Genomic DNA, 18,164 nt, shown 5'->3' on the forward strand with positions numbered 1-18,164 from the left:
GTGCTGATTTTTGTTTCTAAATCATATTATCTAGGATATTGGGTTTATCGAGTAGTTGTCTGGTATTTTAGAGGCATATGGGGCTGGAGCAGAAGCTTTATGTGAAGATAGCCTATGCATTTTGCCAATGGATGTGTCAGTAACTTAGAAGGAGCTGCTGGGCTGCACCTGAATAGTAAACAGCCTTTTAAAGATTGTGAATCACATATTATGAGTAACACTGCAATGCTCCTGAGCATGCAGCCTGAAAGTAAAGTGAGGTCTAGCAAATGCTGTAGCACCTGTCTCAGAAAGCACCCAGTAACAAAGCCTAGAAATGCAAATTTGAGATGGTGCACAAAGGGGTATCTATGCACAAGAGAAGCATCTCTCTTCCCTCTGCCATTGGTCATTCACTACTACAAGATCGTATGATGTTATTATTTGTGACAAGATTGTGCCTGAGGGCTTTATTCCTCTAACCTGGCTTTGGGCATTTACAGAAGGTAATGAGGACCTGAAGGCTCACTTTGAAGTTAGTGGAGAGAGAAATGCATTTTTTAAAGCCATTTATTCCCTTTCATTGAATATAAGAGGAGCCAGGGCTAACTAGCCTCCTACTCTGTATTCCTTGCTATTGAGGTGTATGAGGGTTGATAAATCTGGTTCTGGATAGAGATGCCTCTTGGAACAACTCTGTGTCTCTGCAGAACAGAAGAGAGAGCCTGTTCCTGCCCAGAGTTGCTCCTGGGCTACTGGAAGCTGGAAAGAGATGCTTTGAGCAAGTGCCCTGTAGTGAAAAGGAGAGGGAGGATGGGTTGGAGCTTTGAAAAGTTTCATGTTCTGAAGAAAGAAGAGCACTGAGGGAGTCTTTACACTTAGTGGGTTTGTCAGGAGTTTGCATACCCTGGGGGGTCTGTAGTATTGGAACCAGAAAATCTTGATCTGGGGTGATTTCTTTTAGCTTGTTTATTTTTGTAACATAAAATATTCTCTTTTAATGATCCTGTCCCTTTTATAGCTTCTAGAGGGAAGTGAACTGTTTGCATGACACCAAACAGTCAGTGGTCAAGGCAAACCAGAATTTTTTTAGAACATTTTTAACTGAAATAATATTGGCAGATTTCATCATAATAAGCTTCAGTATTAGTGAATGCTGAGCCCTTTTTCAGACTGGGATACTGACAGTGCTGAACAGGAGCTATTATGAAGTAGCCAACATCACAAAATAAGGTTGGGATTTTTCTTTATTTAGTCTGTTTTACTCCTACTGAGTGCTTCAAACCTAGACTACCATGGTGGTGGACTTAAATGAATAGGTTGTTTTCCACATAGGGGTAAAGCATGTGCTTGTTTTATAAGGACTTGAACTTTCTTATTTATGTATCATCTTGGGTGTACCATTTGGACTGGTTTGTTCTGTCATGTAGTCCCCTCTGTTATCATCTTACCTATGAAAATCCTCTGGCTTCATACCCTAGCACATCCACTACAGTCTGTGACTAGCAGTTACAACATTTGTCTTAGAACCTGCTCACCAAAAGCAAACCTTAAACGGGTATTGTGAATGTAAACATTTGCATTGTAGATAGCTTTTTGTAGAAAGTTCTTCACAGGAGTTCTGTTTTCCCTCTGTCTAGGAAGCCCTGCAGAAAATTCGTCAGAAGAACACCATGAGACGTGAAGTGACTGTGGAGTTGAGTAGCCAGGGATTCTGGAAAACAGGGATACGCTCTGATGTCTGCCAGGTGAAGAAAGCCCATAAATGTCTGATGTATTTTCTCTCCTGAGAGCTGCCACTTACTCCTTCAAGGAGTCTTTCTAGTTGTTCCTTCAAAAGTCTTTCTAGTCTGAAGAGCCAAATGGAAATAAATATCTTTGCCTGTTGATTTAGGAAAATATCCTCGTGTCCTGTCCATCCCCTCCGCAAACAAAAGTTATTTTAAAATTTTAGTTTTCTTGCCACTAGTTGATCAGCTCAGAGGAGGGGAGGGTAGGAGTGGCCAGCTTCTGGCTCGTTAGCCAAATGTTGAGTCTAGTGTGGAAATTTATCCAGCAATTGGGTTGGTTTTAGATATCCTGTTTTTATCTTAGAATTTCCCCTTTGGCCTTATCAGACTTCTAACAGGAGAGATGCTAATAATTAAAATTGCTTTTTTTCTGTCTGGAATATTTGTTCTGATTCTACTGTTGCTTCTGAAGTCAAAGAAAGAGACCGGTAGAATATTATCTTCTCAACCTGCTGAGGAAAATTAAACCTTTTCTAATTTTTTTTGTTCTGAACCATATCTATTGTTACAGATTAGGTAAACAGCATAAATTTCTAATTTAGGGCCTTTGAAAGGGTTCTGTGTTATTTATAATAACTTCTGTGATTCATCTCAATGTCATCTTGGATATTCTTGCTTCATTTTTTTGAAGGACAGCAAAACACCAAAGAATTATGAAAGTAAAGCTATTTCATGTTTTTTGTGCCCATCTACAGCCAGTAGATGTGAACATCTAAATCAGACAGTTCTGATATGAAAATCCTTTGATTTGATTTCTTTGAGTGGCCAAGAGTAGACAAACTGTATGCCTGTAAAATGAAAGATTGCTGCTGTTGCTACTTGCTTTTTTCCAGATTAGAGAAGACTAAACCTAAATACACATAAATCCACCCTCTGGGCAGAGGTAAAGTGCAGACGTTCTATAGCCTACTGCAATTTTTAAAGCATGCATTTGATATTCTTCTGAAGAGACAAATACCTAAAATATCAGAAACATCAAATGCCTATAATCAGACATGATACACAGCAATTGAATCAATTTGTCAATATAACTACAAGAGTCAAATTAAAGGTCTTCTGTGCACTCCCTGGGAGATGCGAGTTCTTTGTTTACCGCACCACAGCTGATAAAAATCTATAACTTTATATTTTGGTCTTCAAGCCTGGGGCTATATGTATTAGAATAAAGAATATTAAACCTTGCTTGTGGGACTTTTCCCAACCAGTGCAGTGGAACATACAGGCAGGGAAGCAGGGTCATCCCCTGCAATAAGTTTTGGATGGGTTTTTTGTATTGCTTTTTCATGTTGTTTTGTGGTGAATTTCTTCTGCAAAGGAAGACATAGGAAGCACACTGGTACATTTTATATGGAGACAGGAGGAGTGTTACCCTAGCTTGTAAATTTTCCTAGGAAAATTCTAAATGAGTGGCACGGTAAAAAAATAAAATTTCACTTACAATTAGTTTGCTTGGAATGTTTTTGCATTTTTCTGCCACTCAGAAATGCAAGATTCGGTGATCCAGAAAGTCTTTGTTTCCTGTTAACTGGCTAATTCCAGTGAGACAGGACCTGGGGGTACTGGATGACAGCCAGCTGAGTATGAGCCAGCAGTGTACCAGGTGGCCAAGAAGGACAACAGTGCTGTGGCTTGTATCAGAAATAGTGTGGCCACCAGGACTAGGAATGTGATTGTCCCCCTGCACTTGGCACTGGTGAGGCTGCTTCTCAAATACTATGGTGAGTTTTGGGCTCCTCACTACAAGAAGGACATTGAAGTGCAGGAGCAAGCCCAGAGAAGATCAGGTGAAGCTGGTGAAGGGTGAGGAGCTACAGGTCTTTTGAGGAGTATCAGGGGGAAATGGGGTTGTTAAACCTGGAGAAAAGGAGGCTGAGGGGAGACCTTACTGCTCTTTTAGTAGAAGACCTGAAAGGAGGTTGTAAGGAGGTGAGTGTCACTCTCTTTTCTCACGTAGTAAGTGATAGGAGAAGAGGAAGTGGCCTCAAGTTGTGTCAAGGGATATTTAGATTTGATGTTAGGAATAGTTGCTTAAACAAAAGGGTTGTCAGGCACTGGAACAGGATGCTCAAGGGAGTGGTTGGTTCACCATCCCTGGAGGTATTTAAAAGACATATACATGTGGTGCTTACATCCATGGTTTAGTGTGAACTTGCCAATGTTGGACTCAATGGTCTTAAGGATCTCTTTCAACACAGATGGTTCTTTGATTATCTTCCAGCTATATGTTCAGCTCTCAAATTTTGCAATCTTCTGCTTAAACAAAGTATTGCCATTGGTTATTCTTAATGTATCAATTCTGTAATATTCACCAGTTTTTATTTTCTGTGCTCTTTCTTTAATGATGTGCAGAAATCCATAACATGATTATTCCTTAAATTATACATCATCTTCTTTGTGTGCTTGTTTTTCTTGCATCTCTCCACTCTATTCTTTCATCTTTCTAATCATACACATTCCTCTTTCTGAAATTATTTGTGATAGCCTCAGACTTTTATTGTCTTAAAACATGTCATTCTTTTGAATATATTCACTTTGTCTCACTAATACTGAGCTTTCATATCACTGTTAAAAAAATGGTCACATGGATACGATTATTTAAATATTGACATTTCTCCTGAAGCTCTTGCTTTTCACTCTTAGGCAAGATTTTTGATGTTGATATACTTGCTGTTCTGCTGTACTGCTAAACAGTACTACTTGCTTATTCCAACCCTGACCTATCCAAAGTTAATATCAATGTATAATTCATGCTTTACAGAACTAAAAGAGGGAGACTTTCATTGTTGCAATATAGTTAGTTAAATTTTTATTGAAGTTTTCCCCAACAGAAAAACATTATCTGTTTCCTAGATAATCAAACAGCAGCCTTTCTGATATTTTTTTAGCACATTAAGCCAGGAAATAGACTACAGCATTTGGAAAAGCTTTTAATTCTTCCTCAGAAGGAAATGAAGCAAGGCACTAATAACTGTTCTTGAAAATCAAGTAGCTGATACTTCTTGGTGAAAACTGGTTAAAGTGAAATAAAGACATTTTTCCCTAATGTTATGAGGCAGAGGGAAATAGCCTTTCTTCATTACAGGTACTAATCTAAAACTTCAAGGTGTTAAATGAGAAGGTAAAAACATGTAGTATCATATACACAGCTTGTTGAAATTTGATGTTACTTGTGACCAGACATTTTTATTATATCATTCAAAACACTTAAGTTAGAAGGTTGGTGAGGCTGTGCCCCCACTGTGACAGTGCAGATGGACAAATCTGATTTAAGTACTCTGATGAAGGTTGGGAAACGATGATATTTTTTGCTCAATGAAACCATACAGTAGAACCCAGTGTTGAGAAATGGAAAGTGTTTGCATTTATAGGTTAGTCAGGTGATTACTTTGTACACTGAAATTGAATACTTTTCCCATTGTGATTGTTTTTTAGCACGCAATGATGCTTCCTGTCCTCACCCACCATGTCCGCTACCATCAGTGTCTGATGCATTTGGACAAACTGATAGGCTACACTTTCCGAGATAGGTGCTTGCTGCAGGTAAGATATATAAAAAAATAAACTACTTGGTGATTTGTCTTCCTAATTTATTGAGTTTATTCGTAATCCTGCCTGCTGTACAGAGTTAAGAAATTCACTACATTGCCACATCCTGGACATAGTTGATTACTTGCACTGCAGAACTTTCAAAAGTTTGTTATCCAAAGAGAATTCCAAACGGAAACATCTATTCTGCATTTATACATACACCTGCCTTTGCTCCAGTGGTAGCTCTGCATTTACTTGTTATGTGTAGAAAGACAAAGAGATGCTTACTGAAAAGACTCTCAGGTGCATTACCCATTATTTCCATGCAATTTCTTTTTTTAGATATTTTAAAAAATATTTTAGATATTCAGTGATATGTAGATGTCTTGCATCTTCCTTTTATAGTCGGTTCAAAAAAAGAGTAACAAGTGTTGCTTTTTCTATTTCGCACTTACAGCTAGTGAAAAAGAACAGCTCTTGTAGGATTTGGTTGTTTGGAGGCTGCCTGAGTTTTAATATGAAAGATGAAAATGGAAATTTTTAAAGTGTTGAGACCAAATGCACAAACGAGAACACAGCAGTCAACAACAAACCCGAAAGAAGCAGTCAACAAGGGGAGAAAGCCTAAAATCAAGTGTGTCAGAAATAGTAAAATTAATTTGCAGTTGAAACAGAAGTACTTTTTAATCCCTGATCCCTGTGCAAGTTTATTTAAAACCTAAAAACTTGTTCCAGAGAGGAGCTTTTTAAAAATGCATGTAGTACCAGCCATCTCCTCAAGCACAGGCAATATTAGATGTATACTTTTGCACTGATTTTTATCTGTTTCTTCATGATGTGTTCTTTTTAAAATACAGACTAGGCAAAAAAGATCATGCCAATTTAAATATTCAGAGAACTTGTAATTTGTCATCCAGTTCAGATGGAGCAGAAGTTGAGAAAATGCATTTATAACAAAATGATTAATATTAGCAAGGAATTAAAAAAGGACTTGGAGAAATTTCTTATTGTGGATTAAGTATAATTTTACTCTCTAGAATAAAATAATAAACTTCCCTAAGTCTTGTGTTTAGAAAGCCACCGACAGTATTTGAATTAACTCCCGGAATGTCTTCGCTCACAGCCTGCAGCACCAGTCTTGCAAGTGTTTCAGAAATAACTTTCTGAAGTATGAATTTGCCAATGTATCTCTTTAACTTATCCACAAGGTGTGTGTACACATACATTTCTACATGCACAGTATTTTTAGGTGTGTAAAGCATCAGAAAATGTGTGAGTTTGCAGGTAATGTCATAAAAACTAGCTTTGGTTCTATTTACTGCTGTCGTTTTTGTAGTGGTGGTGTCAACAGCAAAGTAATTTTTTTTAAATGCTAAATGGTGCAAATGTAAAAGAGAAGACCAGTCCTGGCATTGTTGTTCGTTTCCAGTTTAAAAGTGGACCTGTATAGTGATGAAAAAAAGTTCTGTGAATAACCACACCAGAGATAACATACTTGTTTGTTGCTTGTTTTTTTTAAGTAGAAAAGTTCTGTATGTATTTAAATAACCTTAAATCAAATATGTGAATGATTGAGGAGCTCTTCTAGTTGTTCATGTGTTAATACAAGTATTTATGCTGCAGTGTTAGAGTCTGTGTTTAAGCAAATATATTGAAATCAGGTCAGCAGAGCTGGTAAGCAAGTCTCTTGTACCAAATTGACAGTTCAAGCTTTCTCTTCTACACTAATTTTTCTTTGAAGAAAAATAAATGTATTGAAAGTTAATTAGTTAAACTGATGATTGGGCATAAATGTTACTTCTTTTTGACATCTGAAATAGTACCTCCTACATTTAAATCACTGGAACCAAGCTGCTAATTGACGATATCACTTTGTTGCCTTTCTTCGAACTGAAAAATAACAGTTAACAACAATCACTCTGATTTATTTTTTTTTAAATTGCAAAAATACATTATTTTTTTTTTATTCCTGTATGTTGTACATCGTAGCTTGCAATGACTCATCCAAGCCATCACTTAAACTTTGGAATGAATCCGGATCATGCCAGAAATTCCTTATCCAACTGTGGGATTAGACAGCCAAAGTATGGAGATAGAAAAGTTCATCATATGCACATGAGGAAAAAAGGTATGCTGTTACACCACTACCATTTGTCACTTCCCACAGTCAGTAGGAAAACATTTTGTCCATTACTATTTCAATGGCCATTGTTCTTTTGAGAGATCCCCTCAGAGGAAGATTTCAATGTTTATACACAGGCACCAGTGAGATCTGTCTAAAAGACTGGATTTTGCAAATTGGTCAACAAGAGTTAAGAAAAAGCAAGGGTAATAAGTGGGAGAATTTATTTTCTTTGATTTTTTGGAAAGTGCTGTGTTCTTAAATTGCTGCTTAACATGGTGGACGCAAACCAGGGGATATTCTGTGTAAATGTTTTATTAGTGTGAAAATACGTGGTCTACCTGCTTCAGAATATTCCTTACCTCTCAAAAGTATATTCAGCTGTAAAGAAGTAAATTGTTTATTGTGTATGTCATGTTTGGAGTATCTTTTTCCTGCAACTGTGGTATTTTTATCTGACTGTTTGAATTCATAAATAAAATAGTATTGTAATGGGACTGTGGTCAGGCAGGGAGAATCTGTAAGGATTACACTTGCTGTAAGTGAACCCTCTAAACAACAGCATGAGCTTGTGTACATCTGTTACAAAGTAACATTTTTGAGTAATTCTTTTCTAAGTCTATTCAAATAGAATTAGTAGTTGATTATTTAATAGTGCATTGTATTTTCTTCTAGGAATAAACACCCTGATAAATATTATGTCCCGTTTGGGACAGGATGATCCAGCTCCTTCCAGGTAATGAAAATAATTGTTTGCAAGTAGGGAAGCTGTTGCAAAGGGAGATGATAAATAGAAACAACTAACTTATTATCAGCAACAGCTTCAGCAAGTAGTTGAACTGAAAAGTCATTTTGAATTGACTTTTTTATTATGAAGATGTGCTGAACCTCTATTAGCAGTGACATAGTAAATGTTTGGTCATGACTCCAGAAAACTCCTGAGAAATGTTTTTACAGATAATTCTATCATCTTTGTTTATCCTTGAAATGAGGAGGACTAAAAGGGTACCTTTCTGCTTTCTGCAGACTGAAAAATAAGATTTGTTGTTATTGTTATCATTGCTTGAAATTGGATTCTCTATCACGTTTCCCCACAGTAGTACCTTCCTGGCATAGCACTTTGTTAACATGAAGGTGATACTGCATGTGGGCTTCACTGATTTACTTGTCCAATTTAAAGACTTATGCAAAAACCATTAATGTTGTAATGTAATAATCCTTAAATGACCACTAAGAATTCCATGCAAATAAATCATGTTTAAGATGGAGGCACCATATTTAGCCAAAGCGAATATGCGAAGCTCATAGGGCTGATACAAGAAACAGTTGCAAAGTTCATTTTAGTTAACCAATGCTATAACTGGACCTGTTAAGAGTCATCATCTTGGAGGAAGCTTGGGGATAGGAGAACTTGAATTCTGAATTTACTATGGTGCAGTGTTCCCTGAATGCTGTTTCAGCTATGCCATTCCCTTTTCTTTGAGAGTCAACCACAAGCTTCTCAGCCCTCTTAATATAACATGAGATAAGGCTAACTTGCATTAATTCTCACAAAATAACACGAGTATGAAACCCCCCTTCTGAGACACCTGAGTTTTCTGTTATTACACAGAGGAACTGTAATTTTGCACACTTTTTTACAAAGCAGAGCCTACATTCTTTCAGCCTAAAACAAAGGCCTGATATTTCAGAAATTAAGCTAACTATGTAGTTGTTGGGGGAGTGCATATTACAGTAAAAGCTGTCAAACACTTGAAAATATCTCCTGGAATAGTAATTAAAACCAGATAATCCTGTGGAAATCACCTTGATTCTTTCGCAGTCATGTGTGACGTCAAAATGGTGCTACTTACATGCTTTGATGTGTAAAGCTTTAGTTTATATGTACTCAAAGACAAACTCAAATTCTTTTCCAGTTCCTGTGTGCTGTTAGTGCTTTGTTAGATAAGCAGGCAGAGAGGTTGGAGGAAACCAAACTGTGCAAAACAAACAACAACAACAAAAAAATCAGGAGCAGTAATAGGAGACCAAAGGATTCTACTAGCTTAATGGCATCTTTGAATGTATCTTCCTGTATTGCAAATTTTTCTTTTGAGCTCAAAGAAAGCTACAGAAAACAGGACATTTAAAGATGCTATGAAAAATTGAAGTACTTACTCCATTGTAGCTCTGCCATACCAATGAACCTGTTCCAGAGCCCCACACCCTGCAGGTTTTGATGCTAATTGTACAACTTCACTAGTTGCATGCACAAGGCTGAAAAAAGACTGCTTGCTTCAATCATCTGGTGCCTTCTGATGGACACACAGACCCGACCTCAGTGTGAAGCAACGATGCTGCTCTGACAGTGTCTCAGAATAAAACATGAAAATTTCAGACATGGTGGTGCAAGTCCTGAGTTTCAAGATCCATGGAGTTGATACTCTGTTTTGGAAAGCATTGTAACCTGGAGAGAGTGGGGGAAGCTGCAAAAATGTCATGGCTGATTAGCAATCCACTCTGATTTGTGCTATTTTAATTTTATTGTGTAAATAACCAGCATGTGTTACTGAACCGATAGTTAACTTTAAATTGCCTTTTTCAGGATTAACCACAATGAGCGTTTAGAATTTCTGGGAGATGCTGTGGTGGAGTTCTTAACAAGGTAAATAGGGAATTCTTCAATAGTTCTCGCGTTCTTATGTTATTTTCCTACTCTTGAGTTTATTATTAAGTTTTTGAGTGTCTGCTTTATGATTATATATGTTTGCAGTTCTGCCTGATAATCATAGCTGCACATCTACACACAGCTCTCAAAAAATTTCTTCAGTGCTGATGATACAACAAGGAAGATTACAAATTAAACAGCTAGAGTTAGTTTCATGGAGCTCAATTTTAAGTTGATTTGGGTTAGAGATTATTCAGCTACAGACAGGTTGAACTTTGTACCTTTTCTTTAAAGGAACGATATTTTTCTTAGCATGCCATTTTGTTTCCTTGGGTTCTTTTTCTCTCCTTGCAAGTGAAAAACAGTTATTGGTAATATTGAATGCTTTATAGTCCTTTTATTAAGTTATTAGGGCTGTAGCTTACATAATGTCAGTATGTATATAAAATAATTGAGCACAAATGTAATTTATTTAGACATAACAAAAAAACCCATGACTCATCAAAAATTGTTCCCATTTTAGTCTGAGTACTCTGAAATCAGTGAACAATGCAACAATATTACCAGTTACCTCTATTGGCCTCTCTTACCTGTGTACTAGAGGCAGGCGGTTTGCACAAAATAAAGATTATATTCCATTTTCAGCTGTCTTGTTCTAGTGTTTTTAATAGGGGAATAGTCTTGTTTACTATACAGCTTCTCTCCAAGCAAGTTTTTTGTATGAATAACAAAACTGCCTTTATATCTCCACTCTCTACTAGCCTCTGATAGCCATTAGCTACTCAATATTAAAAGCCATTAGTCTATAAAGGTCTCCACTGCCCTTAAAACCCATGGCCTTTTCTTTCATACAACAGTACAGGCTGATAAGATAGAAAACTTGTTGATTAAAATGTCTTGCATTTTTCATTGTCATTGTTCATCAACCTTCAGCTGACTTTGAGTGAACTTTTGTCTCAGTTCAGAAAAAACCTGAGCAACATTTCTGTTCAACAGAATATGTAAGCACCTATTGAAGTCTGAAATTTTTTTCTAACTCTCTTGACTTCAGGTCACTGCTTTTTTTCAATTATGATGCTTGATTAAACTGCCTCCTAAAATTTATTGAAATTTTTGTCTTTGCATAATCTTGCATCCATCTGCACTTTTCTCTCTGAGTATTAGGTTAATAAAATATTTCAATAATTCGTGCCATCCACTGCATTATTTGTGGGATGTTGAAAAATAACCCTCTCTGTGTTAACTTTTTTCCATCCTGGCATAGATAGTCATATATGAAGATACTCGGAACCATTTATGTTACTCAGGTCTTGGTTGGATCACTGAATTACATTTTTTTTTTGTTTGTTTTCTGAGGTATCTTATTTGCATGATGACAAATACCATTAAATGCAGTTGGAAGACTGATTTTTACTCATTATTTTGTTTCTGTGGTACTAATGACTTTTGATCACTACAGATGTTGAGTTCTGTTTTTCATCATCAGTCTTTTAAGGTACTGTTAGAAACTTTTAAAACAAATGCCTTGGGTGATGGTCCAGCCTGAATCAGTAGTATCATCTTAAAGCGCTGCATCCATGCTGCTTGGAGTTTGTCAAGGCTAAAGGTTCCCTTGTGCTTTATGGTGCAGCATCCTCTAGGTGTCAACCTTGCTGAACCCACTGCTGCTGAGAAATGGAAACCTGTTGATGAGGGAACTGCATGTTGTTGCAAGGATTTGGAGATTATGTGCTTCCCAGCAGAGGAACAGCAATCTTTCTGCCTGCTGCCAGTACTATCCACCCAAATATTATCAAGCATTGTTTTTTTTCTTTACCTTACTTCAAGCTGAGTTGCTGCCTTGGGAAAGGACCTGTGTTACCAGCTAGGATCTGAGGGAAAGGCACTGTTTCCCTGCAGGCACATGTTAACCACATTAGACACATCTTTGGCCAAATGCTGACAGCAGCTGATTTGGTTTTTGTTTTGCCAGTGTTCACTTGTACTACTTGTTTCCCACCCTGGAGGAAGGAGGCTTGGCTACATATCGCACTGCCATTGTACAGAACCAACACCTGGCCATGCTGGCTAAGGTACAGTTTTATACTTCTCTGTATTTGCTTCTTGAGGCATCTGCCTGCTTTGAACATCTGTGTCTTTACTATGTTTTGTGTACAAGATTTGGGATAGCGCAACACTTTTTCGGTTTGAAAGTAGATTTAAAAGGTGAGGTAGGACTAAGTGGACTAAACTCCAAGGCATGTTTTTAGGAGTAATTTTTTGCAGGCAGAAGGGTAGGTTTTTAGGATACTTAGGTTGAAGTTGTGTCTATATTTACCTTTGAATTGCACATGAAGGTGATGGTAGAAATTTAGTAATGAAAAAGAAACAAAGTGTTTGTTTATAGGAGGGCTTGGTGATAGAATACATAGGGAGGATATGCAGCAGGTGGTAGAGAAAGTGGGAAGAAAAAAAATTTGTATATTCTCTAGCCTTTGCAGTCATTTTTTGACTAATTGTGAACTGTAAAAGATTAATATATTGGAAAGGTTTTTGGTGACATGTTGCATTATCTCATGGGAAAAAATGGTATGCCTCTGAATTTTATTTATTTTAATTCTGTGAATGACAGCTTTTTACATTTCTACATGGGACTAGGGGCAGGAACATGATATAAAAAGTTGATTAAGTCTCTGCAGATAATTTGGTATTTTCTTATTCGTATTTGATTTTGTTAGTATGTTTTAAAAAACAGACTTACGTATTAAGCTGCATATGTTCACTTTGTATTGCTGACAGTTTTCAAGTGCTATTTTAATCTTCTCTGTTAATATTCATGAAGTATTTTAAAAAAACATGCCCAATCTTGAGATTTTGGCTAAAACTGTGTGATTTCTATTGCAACATTTTAAAAACTGTATATGTATTGGCTTCAACAATACATATGAGAGATCTATACATTCCTTATTTCCCAACATACCCTTTTTTCCTCTTGTATATCTTACACAATGTTCCAGGTTTTATCCCCTTTAATTATGCCCTTTAGGGTAGTGTTGTATTCAGTTTACTTACTCAGTATAATTCTCAGCTTCTTAACTTCTCTTGTGCATGTGGAATGCTGTTTTGATTGAGGATCAAGCAATAAACTTCTGTAGCTTCTAAGGGATTTTATAGCAGAAATTTAAAAAATAATCTGATATGCGATCAAAAAATGAGAAGCATAACACGTGGAAAATAAAACCAAACCTAAATGCAAGCTCTGAAAATGGAGATAAGTCCCCCCCCCATTGAAAGTGGGGGAGACAACCAACACCCAAAAACCCCTGAACACTTGAGTGAATGATACTGTCCAAGTTTAGATTCAGTAGAAAACAGTGTTTCACTTTTACCTAACAAGTGCTCCCCTGTGCTTTTATAAAGCACAATGGACCATAGTCAGTGGTAATTCTCTGTGTTCTGGAGTGGTGAATAGGCTCTCATTCATTTAAATGGAAGACTTCTTCAATCTAAATGCACCTAAACCACACACCTCAAACAACTTAGTTTCCATTTTCACCTCTTAAATAAACTCTGGGAGGATGGAGTTAAAAGTTAACTTCAACTTAGAAATAGTAGAAACTTACAGTTGGGAAGAATCATGGTACCATACAAACTTTGTGAAATGCAAAATCTTTACTGTAAAAATCTTTCTTTTTGTGTTATAAAGATGAATATGTAAGGAGAACCTATTATCTGGTGCCTGCATTTCTGTAGCAGAACTATTATATATTATATAGGATATTTAACTCACTACATGAGATTCTGATACAAACAGAACTATGGTGCAGAGAAGTGATGTCAATGATGTACATTGGAAAAGAAAAAGAAAGCTAGATGGCACTGCAGATTAAAATATCAGTCTTCTGCCTGCAGTGCCCAGAGGCTTTTGTTACTGCCACCTGTTCATACTCTTGGAGGCAAAAGCCAGATGTTCAATGTATTCTGTTTACCAGAGTTCGTGTTCCTCACTATTCTGCTTTACTTGTGGGCAAAATCTATTTCCTCAGTATAAACTTTCCTCCCTTTTTTTGTGTCCCTTTGGCATTTCTGAAAGCAAAAGTCCCATGAGGGCAGACTACCAGCAAGAAACAGAACATTGCATCATCCAACCAACCAGTATTGGACTATTTTTCAACCACATCCTCAGCCTTCCTCTTAAAGTCCTGAATATCACTAATAACATTTTGGTCTGGCTTCCATTGATAATTTGTTTTGATAAGTCATAGCTTTCTCATGCTGTCACACTCTAGTTGCTTGCCTCTGATAAACAAATATGAAGTTTCCTAATTTTATTCTATGTCTGAACTGACACTATGGAGAGAAACTTTAAAGTTCCCTCAAACCCAGATGCTGCATAATAATACTGTGATTGAGCTCTAGTGGCTAGAACTGGTACACTTATAATATCCTGGTTTTACTCTTTCCACATATTCTGCAGAAGCTGGAACTGGATCGATTTATGCTTTATGCTCATGGTCCAGACCTTTGCAGGGAATCGGATCTCCGCCATGCTATGGCCAACTGCTTTGAAGCCCTAATAGGTAAGGCTATGTGTATTTGTGTGTGAAGACACTTAGGTTGTAATATGTGTACATGTCACATTGTGATGGAGGAGGCATGGGTCTGTGCTAAGTAGTGCTAGTAAGGTCAGGCAGTAGTCAAAAATCTTAAATCTTTGTCTCTTCCTGTCTCCTGCATGTATGTCACATATATGTATCATCATGGCTGTGCAGTTTTCAAATCTCGTTTTCCTTATCCTGCTTCCCACACACTGGAGTTGTACCCATTTCATACATTTGTGATGTAGCACTTCTGTCCATTACCACAGAATTCTACTTCTCATGTACCACTATGACCTGTCCCCTGCAGAAGGGGAGTAGTTCAGTCACCATGGTCACACAGGAAAGGTGTACGCTTACTGCTTCCAGTAGTACTTGCACATACCTACAAAATGTGTAGTCCCACTTCAACCCTGAGTGTTAAACTCTGTGGTCTGCTTTCTGGATGCACCAGGTACTCCCAATATCACCATGGTTCTGCCTCAGTAACCACCTGTACATTAAACATAACATTTGCCAAGTCAATATTTTTGGTCTTTGCATTTTCTTTCAAACTACAAAGTGTGGCAATACACCATCACTGGTGTAATATAGTTACCAAAACCCTTTAGCTGAGGGTGAAGGGGGGGTTTGTTAAATTTTCTCTTGGGCACTAAGATACTTATCAGTGACTGACTGTACTAGTCAATAAGTTTATGTTGGAGAGTCAGGACTGCCTGACCATGGCTACCAAATAAACAAATAGCAAGGTGGAAGTCTGATCTGTTGTATCTACGCAAGCTCTATTATAAATAACTTCTTTTTTTTTTACTACACAAACTAAGTTCATTCTTGTTAATTTGGCTTCATATTCATCCAAATGTCCTGTACCTTATATTAATTATGAGAATGATTTAACCCCAATCCAGGTCTTTACATACTACACAAGCTCCTAAAGCATTTTGTCCTGCTTTGAAAAATAGATCATAGTTGGCTTAGATGTGAACAGTTTTGTGCACTCTGCCAAATTGCATTTCATTTTATCATGAAGTAAGAGTTTTATTTTGTTTTGTATGAGTGCTTCAATCTTAAATTTAAAAATAAAACCAAATAGAAAAGGATCGCTATATCTTTATCTCTGGCTTCGTTCAGGTACTTCAGCTTGTCTTGGATGTCATGATTAGGGCTCTTTGGCAGGCATAAAAATTTGCTAGGAGAGCAAACTTGCTGTTTAACTTCCAATACAAAGATGTTCACGATGTTAGTTGAGCAATAAGATTTTGTTAACACGATAGCTAATGTGTTGCAGCTTGTTGAGGGACTATATATGTGGGGTCTGGAGCTCCTACTTGAGAACCTTTGTAAAAGTCTGACACTTCTTCTCTGTGATGAAAATGTTGACCAAAAATTTTTAGTTGCCTGCTAAGGACCTGTTAGAAATTCTATGCTCTCATAATATGTCTCAGTCAAGATAATTTTATAAACCTCCAAGATATTCTCCAAAGAGTCCAAAAAAAGTAGTTGACCCAATGAGGAATTCAAAGGAAAGAGGAAGGGAAAAGATATGGTGAGGCATTTTTCCTTTGTATGCACTAACACTGACTCTGTGTTCTTCATGTAGATGTGTATTCCCTTTATAAATATGTGCTTACAAGAACTAGTTAAAGGTTTTCAGAAGCCCTCCTGTAAAGAGTACCAAATGGCAAAATGTTGATACTGAATTTGTGAAGTGCATATGCTGATACATAATGTATATTGTACACAAACAATAACATATGCTAGCTCAAGTTCTGCAGGGCTTGTTATGAGGCATTTAGAGGGCTGGTGAGGGTGATATATGTAGTTAAAAAAAAAAAAAAAAAGAGCATCCATAATCTCCAGAAACTAAAGAATGAAAAGGTCCAGTTTCCAGTTCAGACTATGTATTATTATCATACTGGGGACACATCGAGGTTTGGAATACTCATTGGAACATGTCATTCATATGCAGAAAGTAATATTGTTTAAAGTACAAAATAAATGGATATTTTTTGCTAGCTATTGAAACGTTCTTCATGGCTTCGACTAATTATGAGTATGGTATAGCTAGCTGATTACAGAAACTTACTTTTAGAAATAGATTGATTCTAGCCTAATTTGTTTAAACTTTGCTCTTATATGCATCATTTTCTATTACTGATTTAGCTGCTTCAGGATTTTTCTGTGCATTTTATGACCATAGATTTAGGTTGGTGTTTAATTTCTCAGAAAAGTAGATATTACTACAGAAATCATGCTTTTAAAATGAAATGTATTGGAGAGGAAGAAGGCAGAGCCCTTTGACTTTCCTGTGCCTAGTAATTTTCTAAATACTAATGCATTATTGACCTTTGACATATTGGTGCCCTCATGCAGGAGCTGTTTATCTAGAGGGGAGTCTAGAAGAAGCAAAACAATTATTTGGCCGTTTGCTCTTCAATGACAAGGTATTTATGTATTTGTATGATTTGATTGCTGTTTTTAAAATAACTGAGGACATGCTTGTCTATTATTTTATTTGAGAATCCCAAGTTAACAGGATTACATCTGTTATACTTTGTTCTTGGAAACTGTATGTAGTGTAGTTTGTATTGGAAAGCAAGATGCACTGATTCAGGAAAAAAATGAATGTGTTTGCTCAGGTGTGCTGTTTGTTAATTGGTTTAGGTAGGGAAGGATGAGTGGCATGGGAAGCCTGCAGACTTCTGTTCAGAGTGTTGCTCTAACAGCAGAGATGGGTGCTGTGAATTCAGACAGCATGCTTTGGGCAAATGATGCACTTGTAGGGACACTGTTCCTGTTTCATCAGCTAAATCCTCCCATTCTTAAAAGTGTTAAACATATCTTTGGAAAAAATGCAGGGGATTTAAAGTCTGATTGTAAAGCCTGATCAGTTCTTATATCCAGCATCTTAAGTCATTGTTGGTTGGAATTTATCCCACATAATGCCTAAGGAAAGTAACCAGTAGATACTTCTGGGACAGCAGTCGTAGAACAGAATAGAATAGGTGTCAGTGTTGAGGGGATGGATTACACAGTATTTTCCTGCCTGAAAGTCTCTGAGTCTGTGAAATTACAAAGTTTATTAGAAATAAAAGTATTTGGAAGTCAATCATAAATCTGTTTATTTGCTGCTCAGTGTCTGTAGTGAAGGAAGCCTGTATAAAATGGAAAAAATTAAGTGGGGGTTTTGTCTTCTTTTAGTCCTTGCCTTTGGTGAAGTCAAGCTTGTTCCTGAGGAGTACTTGCAAATAAAGTTAGTCCTAAGGCTTAAACAAATCTTTTTCTTCCTTTAACCACTTTGTATTTGGTTTGAGGATTTTTCCATCTCTTTGACACAAGCTAATTGGGAGAACTACAGGCGGTTTGAACAGCAAATACATGATTTTAAAAATTAGTTTGCCAGCACTATTGAATTTGCAATAAGCATAGTCAGCATCTGAAATAGTTCAGTATTTCAAGTAATGACATTTTATTTAGTACTGTGGAATTTGTTAAATGATTCCCTTGAGCATTAAAGGCAT

At 36.9% G+C, this 18,164-nt stretch overlaps 1 protein-coding gene across 2 annotated transcripts in view; it reads left to right on the forward strand.

Moving 5' to 3' along the window:
• Positions 1-18,164, forward strand: part of DROSHA (drosha ribonuclease III) — a 71,164-nt gene that overhangs the window by 34,350 nt on the left and 18,650 nt on the right. For both annotated transcript variants that reach the window (XM_071736630.1, XM_071736629.1), the window contains 8 exons: positions 1,620-1,727; positions 5,202-5,309; positions 7,287-7,425; positions 8,095-8,155; positions 10,004-10,063; positions 12,039-12,138; positions 14,523-14,625; positions 17,017-17,087. In XM_071736630.1, the coding sequence (XP_071592731.1) occupies positions 1,620-1,727; positions 5,202-5,309; positions 7,287-7,425; positions 8,095-8,155; positions 10,004-10,063; positions 12,039-12,138; positions 14,523-14,625; positions 17,017-17,087 (750 nt within the window). The remainder of the gene's footprint in view (positions 1-1,619; positions 1,728-5,201; positions 5,310-7,286; positions 7,426-8,094; positions 8,156-10,003; positions 10,064-12,038; positions 12,139-14,522; positions 14,626-17,016; positions 17,088-18,164) is intronic.

This window comes from Heliangelus exortis, chromosome 2 (assembly GCF_036169615.1).
Source record: "Heliangelus exortis chromosome 2, bHelExo1.hap1, whole genome shotgun sequence".
NCBI classification, from domain to species: Eukaryota; Metazoa; Chordata; class Aves; order Apodiformes; family Trochilidae; genus Heliangelus; species Heliangelus exortis.